At 36.5% G+C, this 23,181-nt stretch overlaps 2 protein-coding genes across 13 annotated transcripts in view; one reads left to right on the top strand and one right to left on the bottom strand.

The window, feature by feature from the left end:
* Window positions 1-1,349: 1,349 nt before the first annotated feature.
* On the bottom strand, window positions 1,350-15,460 carry LOC133516329 (solute carrier family 35 member F3). Its single transcript, XM_061849219.1, has 9 exons — window positions 14,801-15,460; window positions 14,562-14,726; window positions 13,991-14,162; window positions 12,913-13,091; window positions 12,041-12,169; window positions 11,365-11,560; window positions 9,321-9,410; window positions 8,062-8,191; window positions 1,350-7,214 (listed from the first exon to the last, which is right to left on the bottom strand). The coding sequence occupies exons 1-9, from the start codon at window positions 15,125-15,127 to the stop codon at window positions 7,100-7,102; spliced, it is 1,503 nt and encodes a 500-aa protein (XP_061705203.1). The 5' UTR covers window positions 15,128-15,460; the 3' UTR covers window positions 1,350-7,099.
* A 450-nt stretch (window positions 15,461-15,910) lies between these two features.
* LOC133516323 (ankyrin repeat domain-containing protein 17-like) overlaps window positions 15,911-23,181 on the top strand; it is a 54,850-nt gene continuing 47,579 nt past the window's right edge. For 4 of the 12 annotated variants that reach the window (XM_061849202.1, XM_061849204.1, XM_061849200.1 and 1 more), the window contains exons 1-2: window positions 15,916-16,271; window positions 19,859-19,982. In XM_061849202.1, coding sequence (XP_061705186.1) covers window positions 16,083-16,271; window positions 19,859-19,982 — 313 coding nt within the window. In that variant the 5' untranslated portion in view covers window positions 15,916-16,082. Of the gene's footprint in view, window positions 16,272-19,858; window positions 19,983-23,181 lie in introns of all 12 variants that reach the window. The other 8 variants (XM_061849205.1, XM_061849203.1, XM_061849211.1 and 5 more) reach the window with 6 other exon arrangements.

Raw genomic sequence — 23,181 nt, 5'->3', positions numbered from 1 at the left:
CCCCTGTTGATGGTATATAATATGTATTACATTTTTACTAGGGGGCAAAGTAGTTTAACCTATGATATGCTTGGGAGCAGATATGCTCCACATATATTCAGTTTAAACATGAAGTTGTCATGATTATTCAAGGCAAGAGGGGTAATCAAACTTTGCTACAGACTCTGTAGTAAAGATCCTGAATCGCGCTATCAATTTTTCTTATAGCCGTAACAGACTACTGCACTGTGGTGCGGTTAAAATATTTCTTGCTCGCTCTTATAACTGCGTCCTTAACGCACGTACGGCGTCCACCTTACACACTATCAATACGTGCAACGCACCTAGGAGGTCGCGGTCGGATGCGGTAAACTGTAGATACTTTCTCCCTTATTCATAAACGTGTACTAAAGTTACGATGCCGCTAATTAGATTAGCGGAGCTAATCATCGTTTATCCCTTTCCATCATACCAATACGTCGGATGATTATTAGCGGCATCGTAACTTTAGTACACGTTTATGAATAAGGGGTTTAAGATTAACTTAACAACTAGGCACCCTCTACCTGCTCTACCAGCCCTCTCTACACATGGCGCTGATCCGTAACTTTCTGTTCCTGAAGGAAAAATTTCACTCCGTTACAAACCACCCTTTTGGTGCCCAACCGAACAAATATATAATTCCGATAGGAAGTGGATGGGACTACTCGGGTGTCTGACCTGATTCATCTAAGAAAAATCTTGATAGCGCGATTCAGAATATTTACTACACGGAACAGCAGAATATTTACTACAAATGTCATTTGAATATTTTGGTATTTCATAGTCAGGAGTGTCCTCGTGTTGGTGTGGTGAAAAATTTTGTGTTTTACTCGGAGTTTGTTTTGTTTAACCCTCGTGCATTGAACCCTCGCAACGCTCAAGATTCCACTTCTCGAACCACTCGCTACGCTCGTGGTTCAATTTTAGAATCTTTCGCTTGCTCGGGTATCAATATTAGCACGAGCGGTTAAACAACAACTTTGCCCCCTTGTAAAACAAATAACTATTTCAGTATTTATGGATGGCGAACAAAAATGCATTAATTACATACTTGGAGAATTTAAGAACTGGGGACGCCTTGTCTGTAATTTTCTGTACAAAAACGGATTAGCCGACTTTAGCGGGGGAGGGGCACGTCAAATGTATGGTTATTTGTACGTGATGTACATACAACAAATATGACCATTGGCCGAGGGTCGCCGAGGTTTTCGTCAGTGGGGTAAGCTCTTAAAATCGACTCCAGTTGTTAACGTAAATAACTCTTCAGTGTAGATGAATGTCAAGAGACAAGTTCCATCATAATTATATAAGTAAATAAAACAACACAGTTCTATGACAAATCTTATTTAATGACTATCAAATCCTAGATTTAACTGAATGAATCACAGGGGCCAATGTGTTATCTCGTGTCAGCTACTCATTACGTACAATAACATGTTGCTTCTACTAACGTGTCCTAGTACATAAATCACTTTCATCTAAACTAACACCGACTTAATAAACATTTCTCTACTTAAATACATAACTAACTCGTTGCGGTTCGGCTCGCTTCGGGGAGTGAAGAAAGGCCAATTTGAACAATAGCCTAATGCAGTTAAATATAAAAAACAACAGATAATTTTTGTTTTCATTGTAACAATTTCATAAGTTTAAGTTTGGCTACCGACCAAAGAGAATTTATTCAAAACACCGCGGCTTGCGAGCTGCCAGCGTATTGTCGAGGCACAGTTGCGAGTTTAGTAAGTCTCACCGCTGTCGCAGCGGCCTTTTGTGCATGTTTTTACATTTGGCCGTTTTAAGTTTGGTGAACCCTGGACTAGGACTTTGGATTTTTTGACGTCGTACGCTGCATACAGCGTTGAGTTTTGTAGAAATGTTGCTGTCTACCCTTCCATACTATGTGGAAGTATAGGGAGTACGCTGTGGGAGTACGGCAGCGACAAAAGACGAAAGGTCATCTCCTCTTCACCCCCCGCGAAATCCGGTCCCGTTTATACTTAAATTTTTAATTCACGACAGTGTAATTGATTTTAGTCATTTTCAATTTAATTCAGTCTTTAATCATCATTTTAATCAAACTAACAATAAAGACTGTTGTTAGAAACAACAAATGTGCATTTGTTTAAATTCATTGAATATAAATGTTCCTACTTAAATTAAATGTTCTGTTTCTAATAAAGTTTTTGTTGAATACAAATATTCGAGTTGGATTAGGCTGCTAACATTACAATAATAACATTTAACTAATAATCTTGTAAATGTTTAACCGATTATCAACCAATAATGGTTTAAATTGAATATTTTTTAAATGTGGAGCGAGTTACGAAATTGCACGGGCACATTATGAATAGAATTCTTATTTCATTCAAAATGTGCCCATATATTTGTCATATACAAAGCTGTGACGCAGCTTTTATAAATTTTATCAATAATCGATCGTTATATCGGCATAGCATATATATACAGGTGTTTATTTAGTCACCTGCAATAATTTACGGAGTGAACGTACCTAGTCACACTGAGCAACTTTTACTATGGGACCAACGCCGAAATCTCGAAAAAAATGTACTCTCCCATACAAAGTATTAAGGTCAGACAACCGAAATGTATGAAACAGACAATTTTTTTTTTTGCAACTTCTTGGTTGGTCCCATATTAAAAGTTGCTCAGTATGACTTATGTATTCGCCCCGTAAATTATTGCAGGTGACTAAATAAACAGCCTGTTTAAATATGTCATTACATATGTCTAGTGAAAGGAACCCCCCTTCCTTGTCACTACCTTCAGCATTTTCACTGTCCAGCAGTGAAAATTAATTGTTAATGCTAATCTCATTTGGAAATCGTAAATTTGCCGTTGAATATCCTATATATAGGCTAGTAAGGCGTGCCTACCGTACGAAACGAAACGTAGCAACCGTTATTTCCACTAATACAACTAATTCCATATTTATTCGTAATTTATATTAATTTTGTTACTTAAAACTTCATGTGTACCAGTCACATGTTATTATTATATCGCAGCCATTGTTGTATATAAATCAAGTTACACATTCAAAGATAAGCAACCATACAAAACATCACAGTCACAACAAATACATTGAGCTTCACGATACAAAAAACGTGACAACACCTCGACTAGTATCGCTAGTGATAAACTTAATCTGCACATGGCCTCGCGGCCAACACTTACCCGTTATAGAAGATAAATGTTTGAAACATGCAGGCAAATAAGCTAAAGTCAATGCGGAGAAGACCGCCATATAAGAAATAATTGGAGGGAAGACCGACTTAGGGCAAGAACTCTTTGTATACTTACTTTGCTCAAACCTTGGAGGATTTAACAACTCGAGTCGCCTTAAGAGCTTACCCGTCTGTCGAAAACATCAACGAACATATTCATTGTATGGACTGACGATTATCTGACATGGCTATTTGTACGTATTCATTTGATGTACCTCCCGCAAAAATCGGCAGACTGTTTTGTACAGAAAATTACAGACAAGGCGTCTCCAATTGTTAAATCTTCCAAGGCTCAAACACAGTCAAAAAAGAAAAGCTTCATTCCTCTTGCTCTACCGATCTTCTATAGGCAAGTGGAGTATGTACAAACGCAACAGTTAAAATCGACGAAGGAGCTTTTAGACGGTCTTACCTTATAGACAGTCTTCTTCACATTCACCTTAATTACGTAGTGGACTCAACGAGCGGTGTTTCGCCGCCAGGCTATGCGCAAAGTAGACTCGAACTTAAATATTCATCTTAAAAAGAGATCAACATTAATGTGAGAATGTAAAATTATACTTATTTAACCTTTTGACCGCCAAAGACGTCATATGACGCGCGCGGCTACAGCCCGATATCAACCTTTATGCGTACCGACAAGGTTCACGATTACGCGCCGCGTGCGATAGGCGTGGCGTTCAAAAGGTTAAATACTTAACAAAATGCACTTTCAGTATCGAATTAATTATTTTATTAATTATAACAGTTTAGTTTTATTTTAAGAGTCCACAGAAAGCTCGGTTCTCCATGCAAACGTAGTTACGCTCTCATTTTAAAACGACTACCTAAATTGCTTCGAAACGTTGTATGTACTTACAATAGGATAAGGTATAATATGTATGCATGTAATTAGTTTATGTACCTTCAGAACTAATTACAGGCATAGATATACCTTATGTCATTGTATGTGCAAAGTTTCATTACAATCCAACGCGTAGTTTTAAAATGAGAACGGAAACTTGTTTGTATGGGAAAATGAAATTCGGTCGAGTTTGCAGCGGACTCTGAAGTGTCAATTCTACTGAATGAGGGCTATATTAGTGCGTTTCAGTGCCATCAGTTTTGGTTTATCATTATCAGTGCATTCGTGGATTGATTTCAATAAATATAGGTATTTTGATCTGTGAACCCCTGAGCATAAATTAAATTACTGAAGAAATGAAAACAATCACCCTGGTGAAACAAGGCACGTAAGAAAAACATATGACACTAGAACGCATTGATGGTACATTACTTAAATATTATTATAATATATATTTAAAATTCACTAATAAAACATGTTCAAACAATAATATAAACATATCAACATCATAACAAGTCTGGTTTTTGCAAATCACGCTGAAAATACATAAGTACGACAGATACAGAGTTATAAAAAAAAAATAGTTGATTGCTTTTTCTATTTAATTTACTGTCGGCCAAAGCGATCTAAGGTGCTGAGCAGACTGGATCCGATTCGCACGTCCCTCCGGCGTGCGAGCGGGATGTCGCTATAATACGCGCATAGCGTTTTCTCGCTCAAACATCAGAGTGACGTCCGAATTGAATCCAGTGTGCTAAGCGTCTAAGCGGATATTTAGAGCGATCAGATTACGAGGAAAACCATTTCAAACCAGTCCACTATCTCAACGAAGGAATCATTGTATCCAAATTATACTGTTTTTTTATAAAACACATACAAGAACGACCCATGCAAACAGCAGCAATATAAGCCTTCAATTCACACGCCAACTTTAACAATTCAGTCGTCAACTAACGTCTACTACTGTATGATTAACGCTATAATGTAACAACTACGGAGCGAAGAGTCGAAACCTCGAGGTAACGCGGTAGCCAACTAATGTATTACATACGAGATATATACCTACTAGTTATGTGCATGCATGAAAAAAACGTTTACATTTAGGTATGGTCGACGTCAATAACTAAATAAAACTATTATTATTATTATAATATAGATATTGTAATGACTTTAGCGCTTAAACGAAAGTAAACGAGGTTAACATGCATGACCATTACTTGGTGTTAAGTGATGCTTATATTTATTTCTACGTTTTGGGGCGGTAGTAGGACTTGCATAACGTGCATAAAAAGGTCAACTTAAAATCGAGAAGATGCGTAAACCCATACAACATGCCACGCAGTTTCACAATTTGGATAGTCGGTAAAAATCGATACTAAATACAGGTACGAGGAATTCCATGACTCGAAAATGCATGGCTTATGGCAATAGCGCTTGAAAAAATATCTAAATATATAAATAATTAAATTAAAACCTACAGTAAATAAATTCTGGATAAGAATAACATTCAAAAGTAAATCAATTCGTGTATAACAAATATATTTATACCCTGACTAGATTCGACTAGATCTTATTTTAAAATTCGATATCATAATTTCTAATGACAAATTCGGAAGCCATCCTTCGGAACGTCTGAATGTACGATTGAATTACCTCCTCGTACATTGACACGATCCAAACCCTACACTAACCACTACTGGTGATCACAACATCAAGATTATACATTATAGATAGAATATATAGATTAGTAATTGAAGTTTTAAAGAACACTACGATGTATTGAGTACATCGTAGTGTCGAGAATGGGGTAAAAAGTTGCCAAAGATCACTCTTCACTGGGCGCCAAAGGGAAAACGTTTCTTTGACAGATTAGGTCCCACAGTCCGCTATTATGAAAGCACTCGCGCAAAGTAGACCTAGCACAGAAACGGCGCGATACTATCCCGCCAGCGAGATTTACTACCCGTCTTTTTGTCACTGTATGAATTAGAGTGGGACGGGTAGTCTATCTCCCGGCCAAGATACTGTCGCGCCGCTCCTGTGCTAGGCTTACTGCTGGCAAAAATGTACTTTTTTTTGTAAAATTAGATTTTGAACCCTTACTCTAATCATTTGATCTGTCAATAGTACATTTTCCCAATGGCATCCGTTGTTGCTGTTCAATTTTTAACCACATTGAGATAAGTGTTCATTAGTTATCAGCATCCCGATTTCTCAATATTTGCTGGTAGTGTAGATTATTTTGCTAAAACATAATTTTCAGGTGCTCTTCAAATAGAGAGGACGGACGGTAGTCGAAGTAAATCTATAAAATTATACAAGCACTAGATATCATTATAAGATAAGATATAGATATAATTAGCGACGATGTGAGATGTGAAGAAGATTCAGTTCATTGAATATATTTGAATATAACCTTTAGGCGTATTATTTAGAAACCGTAATATTTTCGGAACTATAAATGTAGAATCGGTATATAACGTGTATATCGAAATAATTTGTAAATTTTGGCCAGTTAATTTGGAGGTCTAACATGAGGATAGTGAGCAGATCAAGAGTTTAAACTTTACAAATGTAAAGTCATAAGATAAACATCGATAATTTTTAAGATCAACTGAAGTTGAGTTTAATTTTAATATTAGAAACATTCAATTCTGCATTCATATCATTCATTTAAAGTTACCCTCGCCACATAACTCTTTAATATTTCCGTGAGATTTGTACCCCTTTTTTTTTTGAGTTTAAGCCGATTTTCCCTTTTGACCACAATTAAGGCACCCCGCAACGGTATACGGCCACGCTAGATATTTTTAAAGAAATTTTATAGGGCGCGAATGCGTCTCTGAGGGTTCCCGTCCTTAGGTGAACCAATCCTACGTAACCAAACAACAAATCGTCGACAGTAAGAGGAAAGTTAGATCAGAGCGTTGTAATTTGACCGTTATCACGGCGCAGTAGAGCGTATAATCGTTTAGGGGAGGTCGTCGGGCGGTCACCGCACGCGGCCGGAGGGCGAGCGCAGGTGCGAGCGTATGTAGCCGGTGCGGAAGTCCATGGCGTCGCGGCTGCGCCCCGAGCCGTTGTTGCCGCGCTGCCGGCGGCTCCATCTGACGGAACGCACACGGTGTTAGCAAGGCCACCGCTACCACCACTATGCCTATGCCACTATGTCTATGTAATGGCTCCTCTACACGATGGCCCAGCGTAGGCCTGTCCAAGGGACGCACTTATGCGTTAGAGGGAGCAAGTGATATTGTTATCTCATTCCACCGCATAGCTGCGTCCCTTAGACTGGCCTACGCTGGGCCATCGTGTAGAGGATCCCTTACAAACAGTAACAATCCTAGATTGGTTAGGTTAGTTACAAATTATCTACTATACTTCACGATAGTCGAATGTGTCGAATCATTATCAATCAATCAAAAATCGGTTATGGTTGGGTATGACTATGAGGCTTGTATCCAGTGTTAGAGTTCTTATTTAAATAAATAAATAAATATTCTTTATTGTGCACCATACAGTTAAAAAATAGACAGGAAATGAAAAAACACGTAAAAGTTAGGTAACAACAGGCGGTCTTATCGCTAAGAAGCGAGCGCCGGTGATTCTTATTTAATATTTGAATGACATTACACAGCATGGTTCCCGTTAGCAACGTCACACCAGCTCCGTTCAACTAGGTGTATCAGTGGCCTGTCGCCTTGTGTAAAATTTATCTAGGTTTCAGCAGGTGGATGAAGGCAGTCGCCAGTTGCGACACGTCGCTGAGTGCTTGTGCGTCCGCTGTTACTGCCAACCCAGTCGGTGCTTCATGCACATAAGGATACTTTAAGTTAAATACATTAAAGTAGTAGAAAAAGAAGCCCACGCCGATCAGCACGAAGCCGGCTCCATGCCCTCGCACTACCCCTGTAAGCCGGCGTCCAGCCCTGTAGTAGCTGTAGTCGACTATACCTGAGCAGGCGCATGATGTAGTTGGGCCAGTTGTCGGGGAACATGACGAGCGAGAAGCCCACGCCGATCAGCACGATGCCGGCCAGCTTCATGCCCTCGAACTGCACTTCGTAGAATGCTACGTCCAATCCTGCCGAACGAAAAATAAAGTTTACAAAAATAGAAATGATAGAATGACTATTAAAAATATTTCGGGTAATATATGGGTGAATCATCTTTTTCGTGTCACGCCATGGTTACGTTCTCCTGGGTCGCTCTTAAAACCCGTTATAAGATCTTTCCACAATGGGCCATCTACTAAGCATGTTAGACATTAGTATACACAACAGTTCTTATAACAAACTGTGCTACTATTTTCTCCTGGCTAACGGGACAAAATAACAAAAATAAATTGTTGATCCGTCCATTTACTATCCTCCGGCGCGGACGACCTCGTCGTAGAAGTCATTTAAAACTGTTAATATTCCTGTCGTTATTCCAACCCCGCGAAACACGCCGTGTGGTGCCGGCGTTTAGAATAGCACCACCCCATCTCGTCCCGTGGGTGTCGTAAAAGGCGACTAAGGGAAAACCGACGGACGGGCAGCAGCGTCCGTTGTGTGCATCTATTAATCTCTACTGCGGTCCCTCCAACCTAAACCAATTATGACAACTTAAAAATCAAAACTACTAACTAAATCAATTATAAATCAAATAAAACATTAAACAACATTTAACGCACATCAACAACCAACAGTAAAATCACGTTCACATTAATTATAACAAAAAATAACTTTCATCAAATAAAAACAATCTTTACCATAATAAAATCACAACAACTAAAACTTTACAAATCTCAACCTTACCATAATAAAATAACAACAACTAAAACTTCACAAATCTCAACCTGGGCCCATGGCCGCCCGTACTCAATGCGGGGACCATGGGTCCATCAATAGCTAAATCACAAGAACAACGCCGGGTCTCTAAAAGCTGAGCATCACCATTGCTTTTGTCTGATGGTGATGCCGGACCCAGCATCGCATAAATCATAAAAAACCTTTCGAAAATGTCACCGCGGGCACAGGGTCGCCCGTATCTCTAGCGAGGGCCCTGTGTCTTCACTCGACACTTACAAACCTTTAAAAAAAAAAAACCCCGCGAAACATAAGACTTTTAATCCAAAAAACGTACAGCAATGTCGTATCTCAAATCTCTACATTGATTTTGTTTTGGGGTCATTTGATCAACGGAAATTTGTGTTTTAAATAAATACTTGCCGGCTGAGACTGGTACAGCAGTGATGAGAGCGAGTGAGACGAAAATGTTGTATGTCACAATATTTCCAAACTGGAACACTAGATGGAACACTGCAACAAAGAAAGTATACCTACTTACAGTATTTGAACATACGGCTATCATAATCGTATTTGACAAGTAAAGAGCAAGTAACACGAAAAATTTGGTTGATAACCAATGAGGTCGAGTCCAATCATCCAAGGGTATATTTATTTAATATTTATTATTGTTATTAAATAGCATAACATATCAGCTACTACATAATACAACTGAGCGCGCCCAAAACAGTAAATCAATAAAAATTTACTTTGGGTACTTTGACACATGTTGAATATTACAACTCTATCTATCCCTACCAGTGGGGGCTAGGATAGGTGGACATATTATTTCCATATATCCCTACCGGTAGGGAAACAAGGAAAAATATTCCACATATCCCCCCTATCCCCCCTGATAGAGATCAGGGGGGATAAGGCGGTAGGGATAGGTGGAACAGGGAACAAAATTTAGCTAAGTGGATAGAAAATGAGCCATTCATTATTTAAAAAAATGGAATTTAAAAAGACACATTTGACGACCGGTTTGGCCTAGTGGGTAGTGACCCTGCCTACGAAGCTGATGGTCCCGGGTTCAAATCCTGGTAAGGGCATTTATTCGTGTGATGAGCATGGATATTTGTTCCTGAGTCATAGGTGTTTTCTATATATTTAAGTATTTATATATATTATGTATATCGTTGTCTAAGTACCCTCAATACAAGCCTTATTGAGCTTACTGTGGGACTAGTCAATTTGTGTAATTATGTCCTATAATATTTATTTATTTACATTGAGATTATAAGAAAATACAAGGCTCCAAAGTCTCAACTTTTTTTTATATTTCAAAACTAAAAATTGTACCATAAATAAATTATATGACAACTATATACATACACGCAATATTTCAGGGTCAAGATAGCAATTTTCTTGATCTTCCATACATTTAGGACACAATGTCACTAATGTAATGTGACGTTACATTACAATATCATTTTGTTAGAGGCGTTTCAATCGTCGAGTGCGAGCGTCAGACTAACTCTCATTTCTGACCTTTGTGTTGCTTAAATGCCATGAGTCCTATATAGATATTTGATGCTCAGGAAAATCAAGATCGATTGACATTATTTACAAAAAACTGTCAAGTAGCCAATTATATTCGAGGATTTCGTAATCAACCAAATAGGTAATCGAGCCCAAGAGCCCCCAGCTAAATCTTGTCTGATACATATTTTACTGTAATGTATAAAGCATCCTGCTATATTTAACTTATGTAGGGGTTAAGCAAATTATCTTAGGTGAAGAGTTACGTGACCGACAGTCAAGACCTATAAGTCTGCGACAGACGGAAACATCCGCCGAGTAGCAAGTGCACGCAAGGTAACATCCGAGAATTAATCTCGACAACCGTCTAAGGGCCTGTACTTCAACGAATAATAATGAAACTTATTAGCAAGGACTTAACGTTGCTATTCCAATCTCGCATAGACATTCTGTACTGTAAAGCAATTTTGAATATTTACTGAAATTGCAACTTTAGCTCCATAAGATTAGGTTTCACAATCGTTTGTTTCACTGTCTCTGAAATATATTACCTGGCTATATGTGGACGTCTAACGTAAATGTAGCGGTATAAAAATTTCAATAGAAATTGTAAGAAGAAAAATCAACCGATTTACATTTATTACTCCGCAATCACGAACCGTGTATTTAATTTACATTCATTGTTGCTTAAAATATCTGATTAATATTGATATTTCAGTGAAAACATACTCCGTTTTAATAATTATAAAGTTATTGTAATACGAGTATGTCAAATCAAATGCCAACAAAGTCTGACACATTTGTACACCTTTATTTCTACACGACTACGCGATGCAAAGGAGGGCAATGAGTTTATTTTTTTTAAATTTAACGTCATTTAAGAGTAAACGTTTATCGGCGTGTCTAGAGCGTACAACATTTAACTGGGTCATACCGAAACACTCACCCAACAGCGCAACACTGGCTCCCATGAGGTGAAGCCAGGGCATTTGGTGCGAGGGGGACGGCAGCATCTCGGAGCCGGTGAGGTAGAGCGCGAGGCACACCGGCCACAGGAGGGAGGCGCTCACGATGCCCAGGATGGAGAAAAACAGCGCGCGCTGGCCAGTGTTCACTTCACCCATTACTTTACGGAACAGCACCTGGGCATGTACATATTTGTAAATAAGCAGGCCGCAATGCCTCGAGCGAGGCACGTCTTCACAGACAGAGCCGATTCGCGCAGCAAAATTCTTGTGAGGGACATAAAGACAAAACAATGATAAACCTTGACTGACCTTGAATAAATAGCTAAAGTTTGACTACTTATGAGTGATGAGAGTAACAATGTAATGTAAAGTTACAAGTTACCAGATTATAGTGGCAATTGTACTAAGTTATAAATGCCACATTTATGATATAACGCGTATAAATTCCTCAACTAATTCTGTCGCGTCAGCTGAACGCTGAACAGTTACCTCAGCCTTCTACCATCACAATCATAAAGTTCAGAAACACCTAGAAATTAGAGGGTTTTGATATATCGAAATACTGGGAGTTGAGGACTCACTGCATACATACGTTTTTTTTGCGTAATGTTATGTTTGCGACGTCTTGTCATAAAATGATCAAGATATGTTTACCTTAAATATAGCAAAACCTGCCGCGGCGCAGGCGGCGAGTACAACTCCACCAAGTGTAGAGCTGCCTGTGATGCCGTCCATGTACGCGAGCAACGCTATTCCGGTGTCGCACAAAATAGCCGCCACGATCTGTTACGTATAACAATATTTTTTTATTATGTCAGAGTAGAGAATCGTTAACTTGTACAGATATAGTCCTCCAGATCGATTTCGATCATGGCAATCTCAGAAGGACAGTCATGTACAGACAGAAGTTACCATGGCAAAATAAAGTGATTGACAAAATCAAATATTGACACGTTAGTTAATGATGTTACCTTAACGTAATAGATATTTTTAACATTGTATAACCGCGAAATACTCAACATGTCTCTTCTCGACACATTATCTTCTTTAATATGTTGGCAGTTTTTTATTCTTTTGGCACTGTATACTACAGATTACATTTTTAAGTACTAAATATATGTATAATAAATAAATGATGTGGCTATTTGTAATTGATTTGCATTCTTGAAATGTCTTGGTAATTTACAGCAAGTAGAGGTTACATCTTTTAATTACCTATGATTGACTTATCTATAGCCGATTTATCAATGTTACATTTTCTAAAACACTTGATTTTGCCACAAAAACTTCTAAGTCTAGTCATGTCTTATATCAAGTATGCTATTCTTAATAAATAAAAAATATAAAAAAAATTATGGTAATGATCAGTTAAGCATTAAAGTTAAACATGTATTCCAAATGTCACTATTCCCAATTCCTCATCAATTTACAATTTTTAGAAATAAATAATGATATTTTATAAATAAAAGGACTAATGTTGAAATTGACTATAAGATGTGAGCATAGTAGTAGGTATAGGCACTTACTCTAACACCAACAAACTGTTCATGTAATATGACCCAGGACAACAGATAGATGCATGAGACATTGGTGGCAAACAGGGCCACCACATCTGTGCAGAGCAGGATCTTCAAGGAATATGTGTACATGTAGATGGTCACCACCCACAGCAGGCAGAACAATCCACAGCGGCTGATGAAGCGAGCTGGCAAAGGATTCAAAACTGTTAATGCAACTAACTTACAAGAGTTTGTGAGTAATTATGTACAAATACTAAAGCTGCCTTCCAATACACACATCTAGTAACAATAATAGAATAAAGTTTGGACATGAATGCAGGTATATTATTGCATGGTCATAGAGGTCAGGACATTAACAATTAAAAAAGGTAGATGGGTAAGGTCAACAAACCAAGGACTTCTATAAATATGCTGATATATCTACTGTTTAGCTGTTATTAGTAACAGAATATAGAATACTAGCTATAGCCACAACTAGGGTGGTCCTTATTCCTGTGAGTCCTTTGATCAGAATTTTTAAATACATTTTAGGTGTTGCTAAAGCACTTTAAAAATTTGGACCACTGATTATTACCACTATACATTATGATCCGACGATTCAAAGTTTATTAATGTCCAATTTACCTTATTATAACAGCATTATTTTATTTTTACACTCTAACTTATAGTCCCACAGTAAAACATATACTGATACTGATACTGATACTTGGGGTAACTCCAGCCAGCAGATCCTTGTATGGAGGGTCCAAATTTTCAAAGCAACCCCTAAAATGTATTTGAAAATAAAATAAAAAAATAACATTGGTTTATTAGTGTTCAATTTTACATTAAGTGGGTGCCCTATAAAAAAATAAAACATATTCTGCCTGTAAACAAGTGGGTCTGTTGTTTACCCTTTCACTATGCAAAGAATGGTTTCCAAAAATTAAAATTGCCTGTATTCAATTTTAAAGGTTAAGTTTCTACATGCTGAATTTCATCAAAATTGGTTTAGCAGTTTTTAACTTCCTCTTCCTTTGTCCTCAAAGACGAAATTTGATATGGTTCAGTTTAAAATTGCATTTTAGAAAAAATGAATAATTACCAAAAGTGAATCCCTTTTCTCTGAAGTCTCTGAAGGCATCATAGACTATGTCATTGGCAGATTTGCACTTGTTGTGAATGAGCATCACTATCATGTAGATGGGATAGAACAATATGAGCCAGTTGGTAGAAAACCAGGCAGTGAAGAAGGGGGCATTGTACAAATTGTAGTTCTGAAAAAGAATGTTATTGAGTTCATATTATTACTACAGATTTTTTTGTCAATATTGGTTGAAAGCAGGAAGGTAGGAAAGTAGGTAGGAAGGAGGGTGTAAAATCTAGTAACCAATTGAAAAACTGGCTATTATTTTCCACATTGAAGTACACTAAAATATAATTAAATAAACTATACCTGCCTGACGTTATAGTATCCTGAGCTTGATATTTCAATAACTTTAGATACTAGGAAAGAGTTGTCCATACAAAACAAGTTTACCTAATAATTATTCACAATAAGACAATAAAAAAATTGGCCCCACTTTTACTTTAGCCCGACCAAATCTGGAATATATGGCTATTAAAACAAAATAACTTCCTTGCATATATGGATTGCAGCATATTGATTCCCTTACTTGACTTTGGGGCTTAGCAGTATAGTTGAAGGTCTGAGAAGTTGTCTCCGTGCTAGTGGGATAGATTATAGGTGGGTAAGTTTCCAAGTACATGTGCTTGATGCAGTGAGTTGATGTCACCCAGGAGGCAGTAAGGACCAGTGTGACACAGATTCCATAGTATATCTGTAACAATGGGTTGATAGTAGTTTTAGTTAACACAATATTTGATCAAATCAAAGCACTTCGAAAAAAAGTACCTTTTTTGCAAACTTTGAGCAGCAAGATCTTGGGCACTTCTTCTCGCGAAGCTGTCGCTCTTCATCTTGACTGCTTGCCGCAGATTCACTAAAGGCTTGCTGAAGGGACGGCTGCGTCGTTAGTGGTGGTGCAGACACTGCCGACGACACGGACGTTTGCGGTGTTAGAGGCGCCCGCGGGCTCAGTGGCGTTGGGGGCCCATTCGGAAGATCACGATCACCTTCACCCCCTCGTTCAGTCTCCACTTCCTCACTTGTTATTATCACAGAAGGAGCACGAACTCGTTTAGGATTAAAAATAGTCGGCAAGTCTCCATCCCTTGCCATGTTGCTAAGTAACACTACGGAAACATTTCAAACACCATCACTAAACACTTATAGATGAATTGGTATAGATTTATAATTATTCGCAGTAAAAGGCCATGATTAAATTACTGGAAGGTATTGTCGTTACATGATTATTTAAATTAAATTTAGTTTTTATTGATTGTTATTGTCACGCAAAAGTCATCGGTTTCACTTCTTCTTCCTAAAACGTAAACTCATATTTAATTTATAAAATATCACTTCAGTTTAGTTCTATTTTGAGAAATATTGTTAGACATTTTCAGCCGCCATTCTAATCATTTTCTCACATGGCAACTCAACTCATAGTAAGTTTAACAAGATTGTTTCGTTGCTTCCGGGCGTTAATTCTTACGAATAATTATATCTAGCGCTATGATTCCGATTAACACACCTTCTATAACGCGTGGCTCGCGCTTTTAATTATAATTTATTTAACTTACTTTTTAGAAATCAAAATACTTTTGGATACCTGTAAATAAGTTATAGAACGAATTAAAACATCACGAAACAGCTGAATTTATTTCACAAAAAGAGCTCATTCTAGTATTTAATAGTGTAAACTGCGTTTAAGTTTTAAATACACAATATTTAATTACACATTTTTATTTATTATATAGGGCTCGAAAACATTTTTTAATATAAAATAAAGGAAGCCGGCATAATGGCTTGATATTAAAGTCTAATATATATTTTTTAATTATTTCACATTTTTTACTGTAGGGGGCAGCATGAAAAAATTCAGCATTTTTCCGCCAGAGGGAGATAATTGCTAGCCTACTTGAAGCATCCGGGACGAACTCGGTAGTAGACATGGCGGGTATCAACCTGGCTAAATGACGAAATAAATTTTGTTTGCTAATATAAGAACGTGTTAATTTCGTAGGAAAGTGTTGATACTGAAAGACTAATTAAGTTATATTGGATTAGGACAAAAATGCAGAATGTTGGACAGTCTGAAAACCGTAATATCGATAAGGTGAATGTGCAACTTGATGTGGTAAAATCGTCCACTCCTCAGAGTTCGGCTTCGAGTCCGGCCAAATCTGAAACCGAAACGTATTCAGGTGCGCCTGCCAAATACATGACGGATTCTTCTGAAAGCGAGGATGACTCTGTATCTGAGGTAAAACGTGTTTTGTTTTCGGTAGAGGCGGTGGTAGTAGGGAATGTAACTATCTGTACCGCTCTAAACTGCAAGCAAGGGACATCTTGTACATGTCTGGTCATCCAATTTCTTTTCTCTCGAAATCTAATTATCTCACAATAACATTTATTTCCAATCACGTGTAGCACGCTACAATGAGATAATCCATTTCTTATTCCCAACAGAGTCGTCGCTTGCCAAATATTCCGTAAAACGTCAGAAAGTTCTAAGTACATACGTACTACTGAGTAATGCATGAAATTATTTATGCCAGCCGCTCCTAGACACTATTCAATTGATTCTGTTTTAATTTTACAATATTAGCGAATTATATCGCTGTAAGGTTCTTTTCATTGTCTATTTGTGTTTTGGAGGTTTGAAGTATGGTGGCCATGTTTCTCGAATCACATGCATTTATTCATTGTGAACGACTTCATTTTTGTGTTTTAGTGACGTTATTTCCTAACGTTTAAGAGAATTATATAATTTATGAATGAATTGGACGCAAACATCGATAATGGTGGTATGTTTTGTCTAAACGCGCACACGTCTCGTATAGAACGCCTACTGGTATTCGCGCAAAATAATGGTTGTTGATGAATTGCAAGGACCATCCACAGTAAATAAACGTTGTAAGCTAGTCCCTAAGCACCACATGTCAGTGTGTCTCACATTTTTCTCGTTGGTGTTATAGATCTTGCTGGCTTGTTTGTGCCTTAGCAGGCCAGACCTGTTGGTAAGTGGAAGACAATCTGAGTGAGTGCCTTCAGTCGCTGTTTCCGTGCAGAGTGACTTACTGTTAACCTGCATAATGTGTGTGCAATGGACACTTACATGCCGGATAATGTTTTTGTTTTCTTCATGTTGAATGGTCCTTGTGATTCTAACAAAATGTTTGTGGTTTGCATCCATCCATGTAATGCTGAAGTTAGTGTATTAACATTACTAACTGCTCACCTGTGTCCTTTTGTGTCTGTGCTATTTATAATTGGGTCAACTACAGTCTGTACAAATGCCAAAGCTATGGGTCGAATCTGTAGTACTGTGTACTGATTTTCATAACCAATATTTGTAGAAAAACTAAATATACAGTGAGTTTTACATAGTAGTTATGGTTGGGAAACTAATGTGTAAAACCCTGATGCATAACTTATTTAGTGCTTGTAGGACTGTATTACTTGGGCATTAAGAGGGACCACACAGTGAGCATACATGCGAGGCAATTTCCTCGCGCACAAACCGGCCGGTGTAGACATGCCTCGGCCGATGGCTGGTATGATGTTACACTGACAAAACATTTTGGTTGTCTGATAGTTTGAAAACCAGAAGCAAAGTGTTTGTCAATCTAGTCATGAACTTGGATCTGTTACAGAAATGATGATTTTGCTTTATAGTCTATATCATCAATTATTATAGTCTATGTGAATGTCTATTAAATTTCTGTAAAAAATGTTAGTCTTTAGTTCCTAATGCTATAAAAAGCCTCCTTTGCTGGGTCCTTTGCTTTAGAGACATGCTTTAATTGCAAGCAAAAAATGTTGCCTTAATTATTTGACATTATGTTTGATAAACCTAATGTTATTTGCACCTTTCCACCTCTGGGGTTCCTTAGGACAACAACAACTGTTATTGTTTTTGAGTAACATACAATTAGGTACAAACCTAACCTAACAAATTCTTCATATTATAAAAATCTAATTGATGTAATGTTAATTACCAGTTAATCACTTTCATGCCTTTATAAAACTTTTTGAAAAAGGTAATTTCAACTTAATGTTAGGATTATGTAATTATTTTTGACCAATAAATTATACAATTCTTATACAATTCTATTTATGTCATAAGTGCAATGTCTTTTTAATACACTGTTTTTTTTAAACAACTCAGTGTAATTAATGTAATAATGAGTCTCCAACACTACAGCAAGCGGGGCACTAATTTCAAAGCACCACCCAAACTTCTCTTATTTACAAGATTACAAGATCAGTCTAATGGTCTAATTTGAAAAGTGAATATGTACAGAGCCAGATTAATGTACAATTCATATCAGCCCACTGGACTCTCTTAATAGAGTGAATGGAATTAGGAGCTTCTGATCAGTAGTTAAATTCCACATTTAATTGAAACTCCTCATTTTTCTGTGATGACATTTAAATATTGAATTATGTACTGTATATAAACTTCAAGATCTCTTGACTGTTGAAAGAGTAAGGTGCATCCTAACTCCTGGTCAAAGAGACTCTTGTGTAAGCCAAATAATAACTCTTAGACAGCAGTTACAGTTGTGTGCAATATAAGTGGTACATAAGAAAATGAAAATTAGGGGAAAACTATTATTTTGGATGAATCTTATTGTATCTTTTTTTGTAATTATTCTGCATTACTTTACATTGTTTGAAAATTAATGGTAACCTTTACTTAAATATTATTGGAAATCAAAAAAAGTATTGTGAAATCAGTTGTAAAAACGTAAAACCCTATGAAAAAAATATAACTGTGCACTATAATTGTTATTTTGTATCTTACCTATTATTTCTAATCAAAGTTTTACATCTAAACCCATGTCATCCAGAAAAAAATAAACTTTTCTATAAGATGATCTTCGTCTCAAACATACTAGTAGTCCATCAATCGGAATTAGTTATAGAGCCTAAAGCAAACTAACAAAACCAAGTATTTGGTCAAAAATCGACAACAAATTTCTAATGATGGACCGTACAAGTACTTTGCGACGAAGGTCGTCTTATAGAAAAGTTTTTTTTTCTGGATAACATGGGTTTAGATGTAAAGCTTTGATTGGAAATAATGGGCAAGATATAAAGTTACAATTTATAGTACAGAATTGTATTTTTTTCGTAGGGTTTTCGTTTTTCTAAGAATTTCCTAAAGTTAGTAAAAAATCTGGTTTTCATGTTTATTATTTTTTTACTTCCAATATTATTTAAGTAAAGATTACAGTTAATTTTGAAATAATGTCAAGTAATGCAGAAGAATTATAAAAAAAGATCCAATATAGTTGATCTAAAATCATAGTTTTCCCCTAATTTTCATTTTTTTATTGACAGCTATTATATTGCACACAACTGTACATTGCCTCTACCTCTTGGTAATCTGGCACAACATATCAAAACCAACTGTCAGGTTTAATTTTTTTCTATCATTGCTGTCATTTACAAAGAGTAGGTCAGTAGGTTATAATTATGTACCATTTATGTTTTTAGTGGTGTTACTACGTAAATACACAGATTGTAACTAACTACAGATCAACTTATGGCATTCAATGGACTTGATTTGTACATGAAAGTACAGTCATCTGCAGAGATAGCTGATGCCCCCTGTGTACAAACTTTCGCCTTGTATAGTTGAATAACAAAATGGCTATGTGTGTATAACAAAATAGCTATTTGTACAGTTTGATATTATTATGACAGTCACAATAGATAAAAGTACATTTAATTAGTTTCACTTGTATTAGCTTTGATTAATATTTTGAACATATAGATCCTTCTGTTTCTTTGTAGACTTATTTACCTAAAACATTTTGCTAACTCTCTGTGTATTGGCAGGCGGAGATGGAGGAAGAAGGTGGTGGTGCGGAGTCATCTAAGTTCCTACTATCCCACGATGACCCAGAGCGGGCCGTCGATCCTGAGATGCAGGCGAGACTTGAGGCACTCCTTGAAGCAGCAGGTTAGTACCTTGTTATCTCAAATTCTATTGTTACTTTTGATGCAAAGGGCCACTTTCAACAAACGTCAGTAATAGTAAATGTAATTACTAAAATTTTATTATATGTATGAAAGTCTTAATAGCTATGGATACCTCCACCATCCATCAGAAGTGTTTGATCTAATCCGATCTAAATATATTTTTTACAAACTTGTTCCTCAGATAGTTCCATGTGTAGAAATTACTTCCCAGAAAACTATCGGTAGAAGAATGTTTTAGATGTATTTAATGATTTTTAAAAGTTATCAGTTATCACTCAAATTTCAACAATTATCATATTAATTAAGTATGTTCATTCGAAAGATTTTTCATAATTAGCCGGGTCCACACAGAGCGAGCATACGCGCGAGGTGATTTCCTCACGCACAAACCGGCCGAGGCACGTCTACACTGGCTTCGTAATTTTTTGCAAGATGAAATACAGTGTTGACTGGGTATATTATTAATTTTTAGTATAAGGTTATATGTAGATCATTCATAACAATAATTCATAGTCATTCTAAGCTCCTTTAAAAATGCTTATTAATGGATGCCTTTATGCCTTTATAAATTGAATATTATGATTTAACTTTTAGCTTTTGATTTACTTAAAATAATATTTCTAATTTTGAGAAAGCTCGCATTCTAAGAAACCGCAATAATTACCTATTAATTTTGATAACATCGTAAACAGTAAACAACTACCTATAACCTCACAAACAAATAACTGTAATCTACACAAACTGTAGAAAACTTGATAATATGTCAGTATTATGTGTGTTTCTGCCAATATTTCGTAATGTAAAAATTAATTAACAATACCGGCGGTATTGAAGTATTCAAAGCGTGAACGCTAATCTAAAAACATGTATACGTTTTTTACCTTATTACAGTGGTATAAGGTGCAAAAGTGTGAATATATCTTTGATACGGACACGGTTGAGATAAGGATCTAGTCATGAATGTTGTTAACACTGCACTGTATGTATCTGGCTTATTCACATCACTTTAAAAGCGACCACGAGCTTCCGCTTCCAGTGAATCTGTATAAAGTGTGACTTGGAAATCCGTAACTATACTGTTAATATGTTACTAATAAGTATACTGGTTCAGCTGAACAATCTAGTCGTCAGCTCTCGGTAGGCGAATGGAACGACTTGATTCGACGTCGCATAAAGCAGAAGCGGCGCCGGTGGCTTGATGCGGGTGCCGGCTTTAAGTTAGCGACATTTATCCATTAAAGTTGTCATTGCTTTTATACCTTCCTATGATTTTATAGTAAAGGTTCTAAACGTCTCGTTAATACTGTTTAAATTTGCCCAGTATAATCTGTAAAACAAACAAAGTGGACATTTTGGGTTTATACTTGATGGAAGGTATCGTAATCTCGGAAACGACGGAGACTGGCAGTAAAAATGTATTAAAGTATCATTTGATAAAGGGTGAAATTGAAATAGCATGATAGGTATTCTCTATTAAAACAATAAATCAAAAAGTACGTAATCCGCTACATGCTTCATCAACTTTACCTTTTAACAATAGTAGCAAATCAAATCTGATTAGGTTCCTTTGCATCCGAGTGTACTAATGCTTAAATTGGTATGACTTCCGCCACATCTACTTGTTTACGCCAAGCTTCACCATACCTATTGATATGGACGACCACCTTACACCACTCACGCCTTATACTTGCCACTCTAAGGCATTGCGTAGCTAAGAATGTAACAAACCTCACATGTTCATGTCTTTAAAGTAGCTACAGCAAATTAAAATACTAAAAGACTAGACAATCAGATAAATACAATATTTTTTAAGTAATTTGTACGTCGAGTGCATAACTTTAACGCCACCTTGACCTTTAAATGCAACTTACATTCACCAAATCAATATCTTTATATCACATGGAGACTACATAGAACCTTTCTAAACCTTTAGTAAAACTAGCTGCAGCACTAGGACTTTAAATAGGTATTTGTGTTTCTCACTTCACCGAAATTGAATAGGTACTTTCTCTGATAGACTGTATGAGATTTTCATCAATTTTTGTTTTGTTTGAAAGAAGGTGATTTTAGTTATATCTTATAGACATTACAAGTAACCGCAAGGGAAGTTAAATTGAACATTAAATTAGATAATGTTTTACAGTACATATGGGGCTACTTTATAGCACTAGTGCGAGAAGTAGCATATTACGTTACTGTGTCGAACATTTAAAGGGCCATATGTACTGTAAAACGTTGTACGATACATGTGCGAATAGGTAATTCGCAACTCGTGTCGATTTAAAACACTCCCTTCGGTCGTGTTTTAATTTATCGCCACTCGTTTCGAATTTCCTATTTTTCGCACTTGTATCGTAATGTACTATTTTGATAAATTAATAAAAAGTTTTCAAGGTAGATGTGTGATAATATTTTTCCTGTAATATTTATGAGAGTGAAAATCTTTATTGCGAGTGTTAATGTTATGTAAAAATTTGATAATTTATTGTTGTTAAATACATTATCAAAAAGCGGCCAAGTGCGAGTCGGACTCGCCCATGAAGGGTTCCGTACCAATTATGACGTATTAAAAAAAACTACTTACTAGATTTCGTTCAAACCAATTTTCGGTGGAAGTTTGCATGGTAATGTACATCATATTTTTTTTTTAGTTTTTTCATTCTGTTATTTTAGAAGTTACAGGAGGGACACATACACATTTTACCACTTTGGAAGTGTCTCTCGCGCAAACTGTTCAGTTTAGAAAAAAAATGATATAAGAAACCTCAATATCATCTTTGAAGACCTATCCATAGATACCCCACACGTATGGATGGGTTTGATGAAAAAAAATATCGAGTTTCAGTTTTCAGTTTTAAGATGGGGAACCCCCAAAATTTATTGTTTTTTTTTTCTATTTTTGCGTGAAAATCTTAATGCGGTTCATAGAATACATCTACTTACCAAGTTTCAACAGTAAAGTTCTTATAGTTTCGGAAAAAAGTGACTGTGACATAAACGGACAGACAGACGGACATGACTATCCATAAGGGTTTCGTTTTTTGCCATTTGGCTACGGAACCCTAAAAAACAGACAGACGGACATGGCGAAACTATAAGGGTTTCTAGGTGACTACGAAACCCTAATAACATGAAAATTTATAATAAAATAACCATATAGTTTTTATTTAATACGGCAT

The sequence above is a fragment of the Cydia pomonella genome, chromosome 3 (assembly GCF_033807575.1).
Source record: "Cydia pomonella isolate Wapato2018A chromosome 3, ilCydPomo1, whole genome shotgun sequence".
Lineage (NCBI taxonomy): Eukaryota > Metazoa > Arthropoda > Insecta > Lepidoptera > Tortricidae > Cydia > Cydia pomonella.
This window is presented reverse-complemented; position numbering and strand designations above follow the sequence as displayed.

Coding starts and splice junctions, on each gene's coding strand:
- LOC133516329 (XM_061849219.1), bottom strand. CDS start 15,127: ATGGCAAGGGATGGAGACTTGCCGACTATTTTTAATCCTAAACGAGTT. Junction 14,727..14,800: donor GCTCAAAGTTTGCAAAAAAG/GTACTTTTTTTC, acceptor CCATTGTTACAG/ATATACTATGGAATCTGTGT. Junction 11,561..12,040: donor CAGGTTTTGCTATATTTAAG/GTAAACATATCT, acceptor GTACATGCCCAG/GTGCTGTTCCGTAAAGTAAT.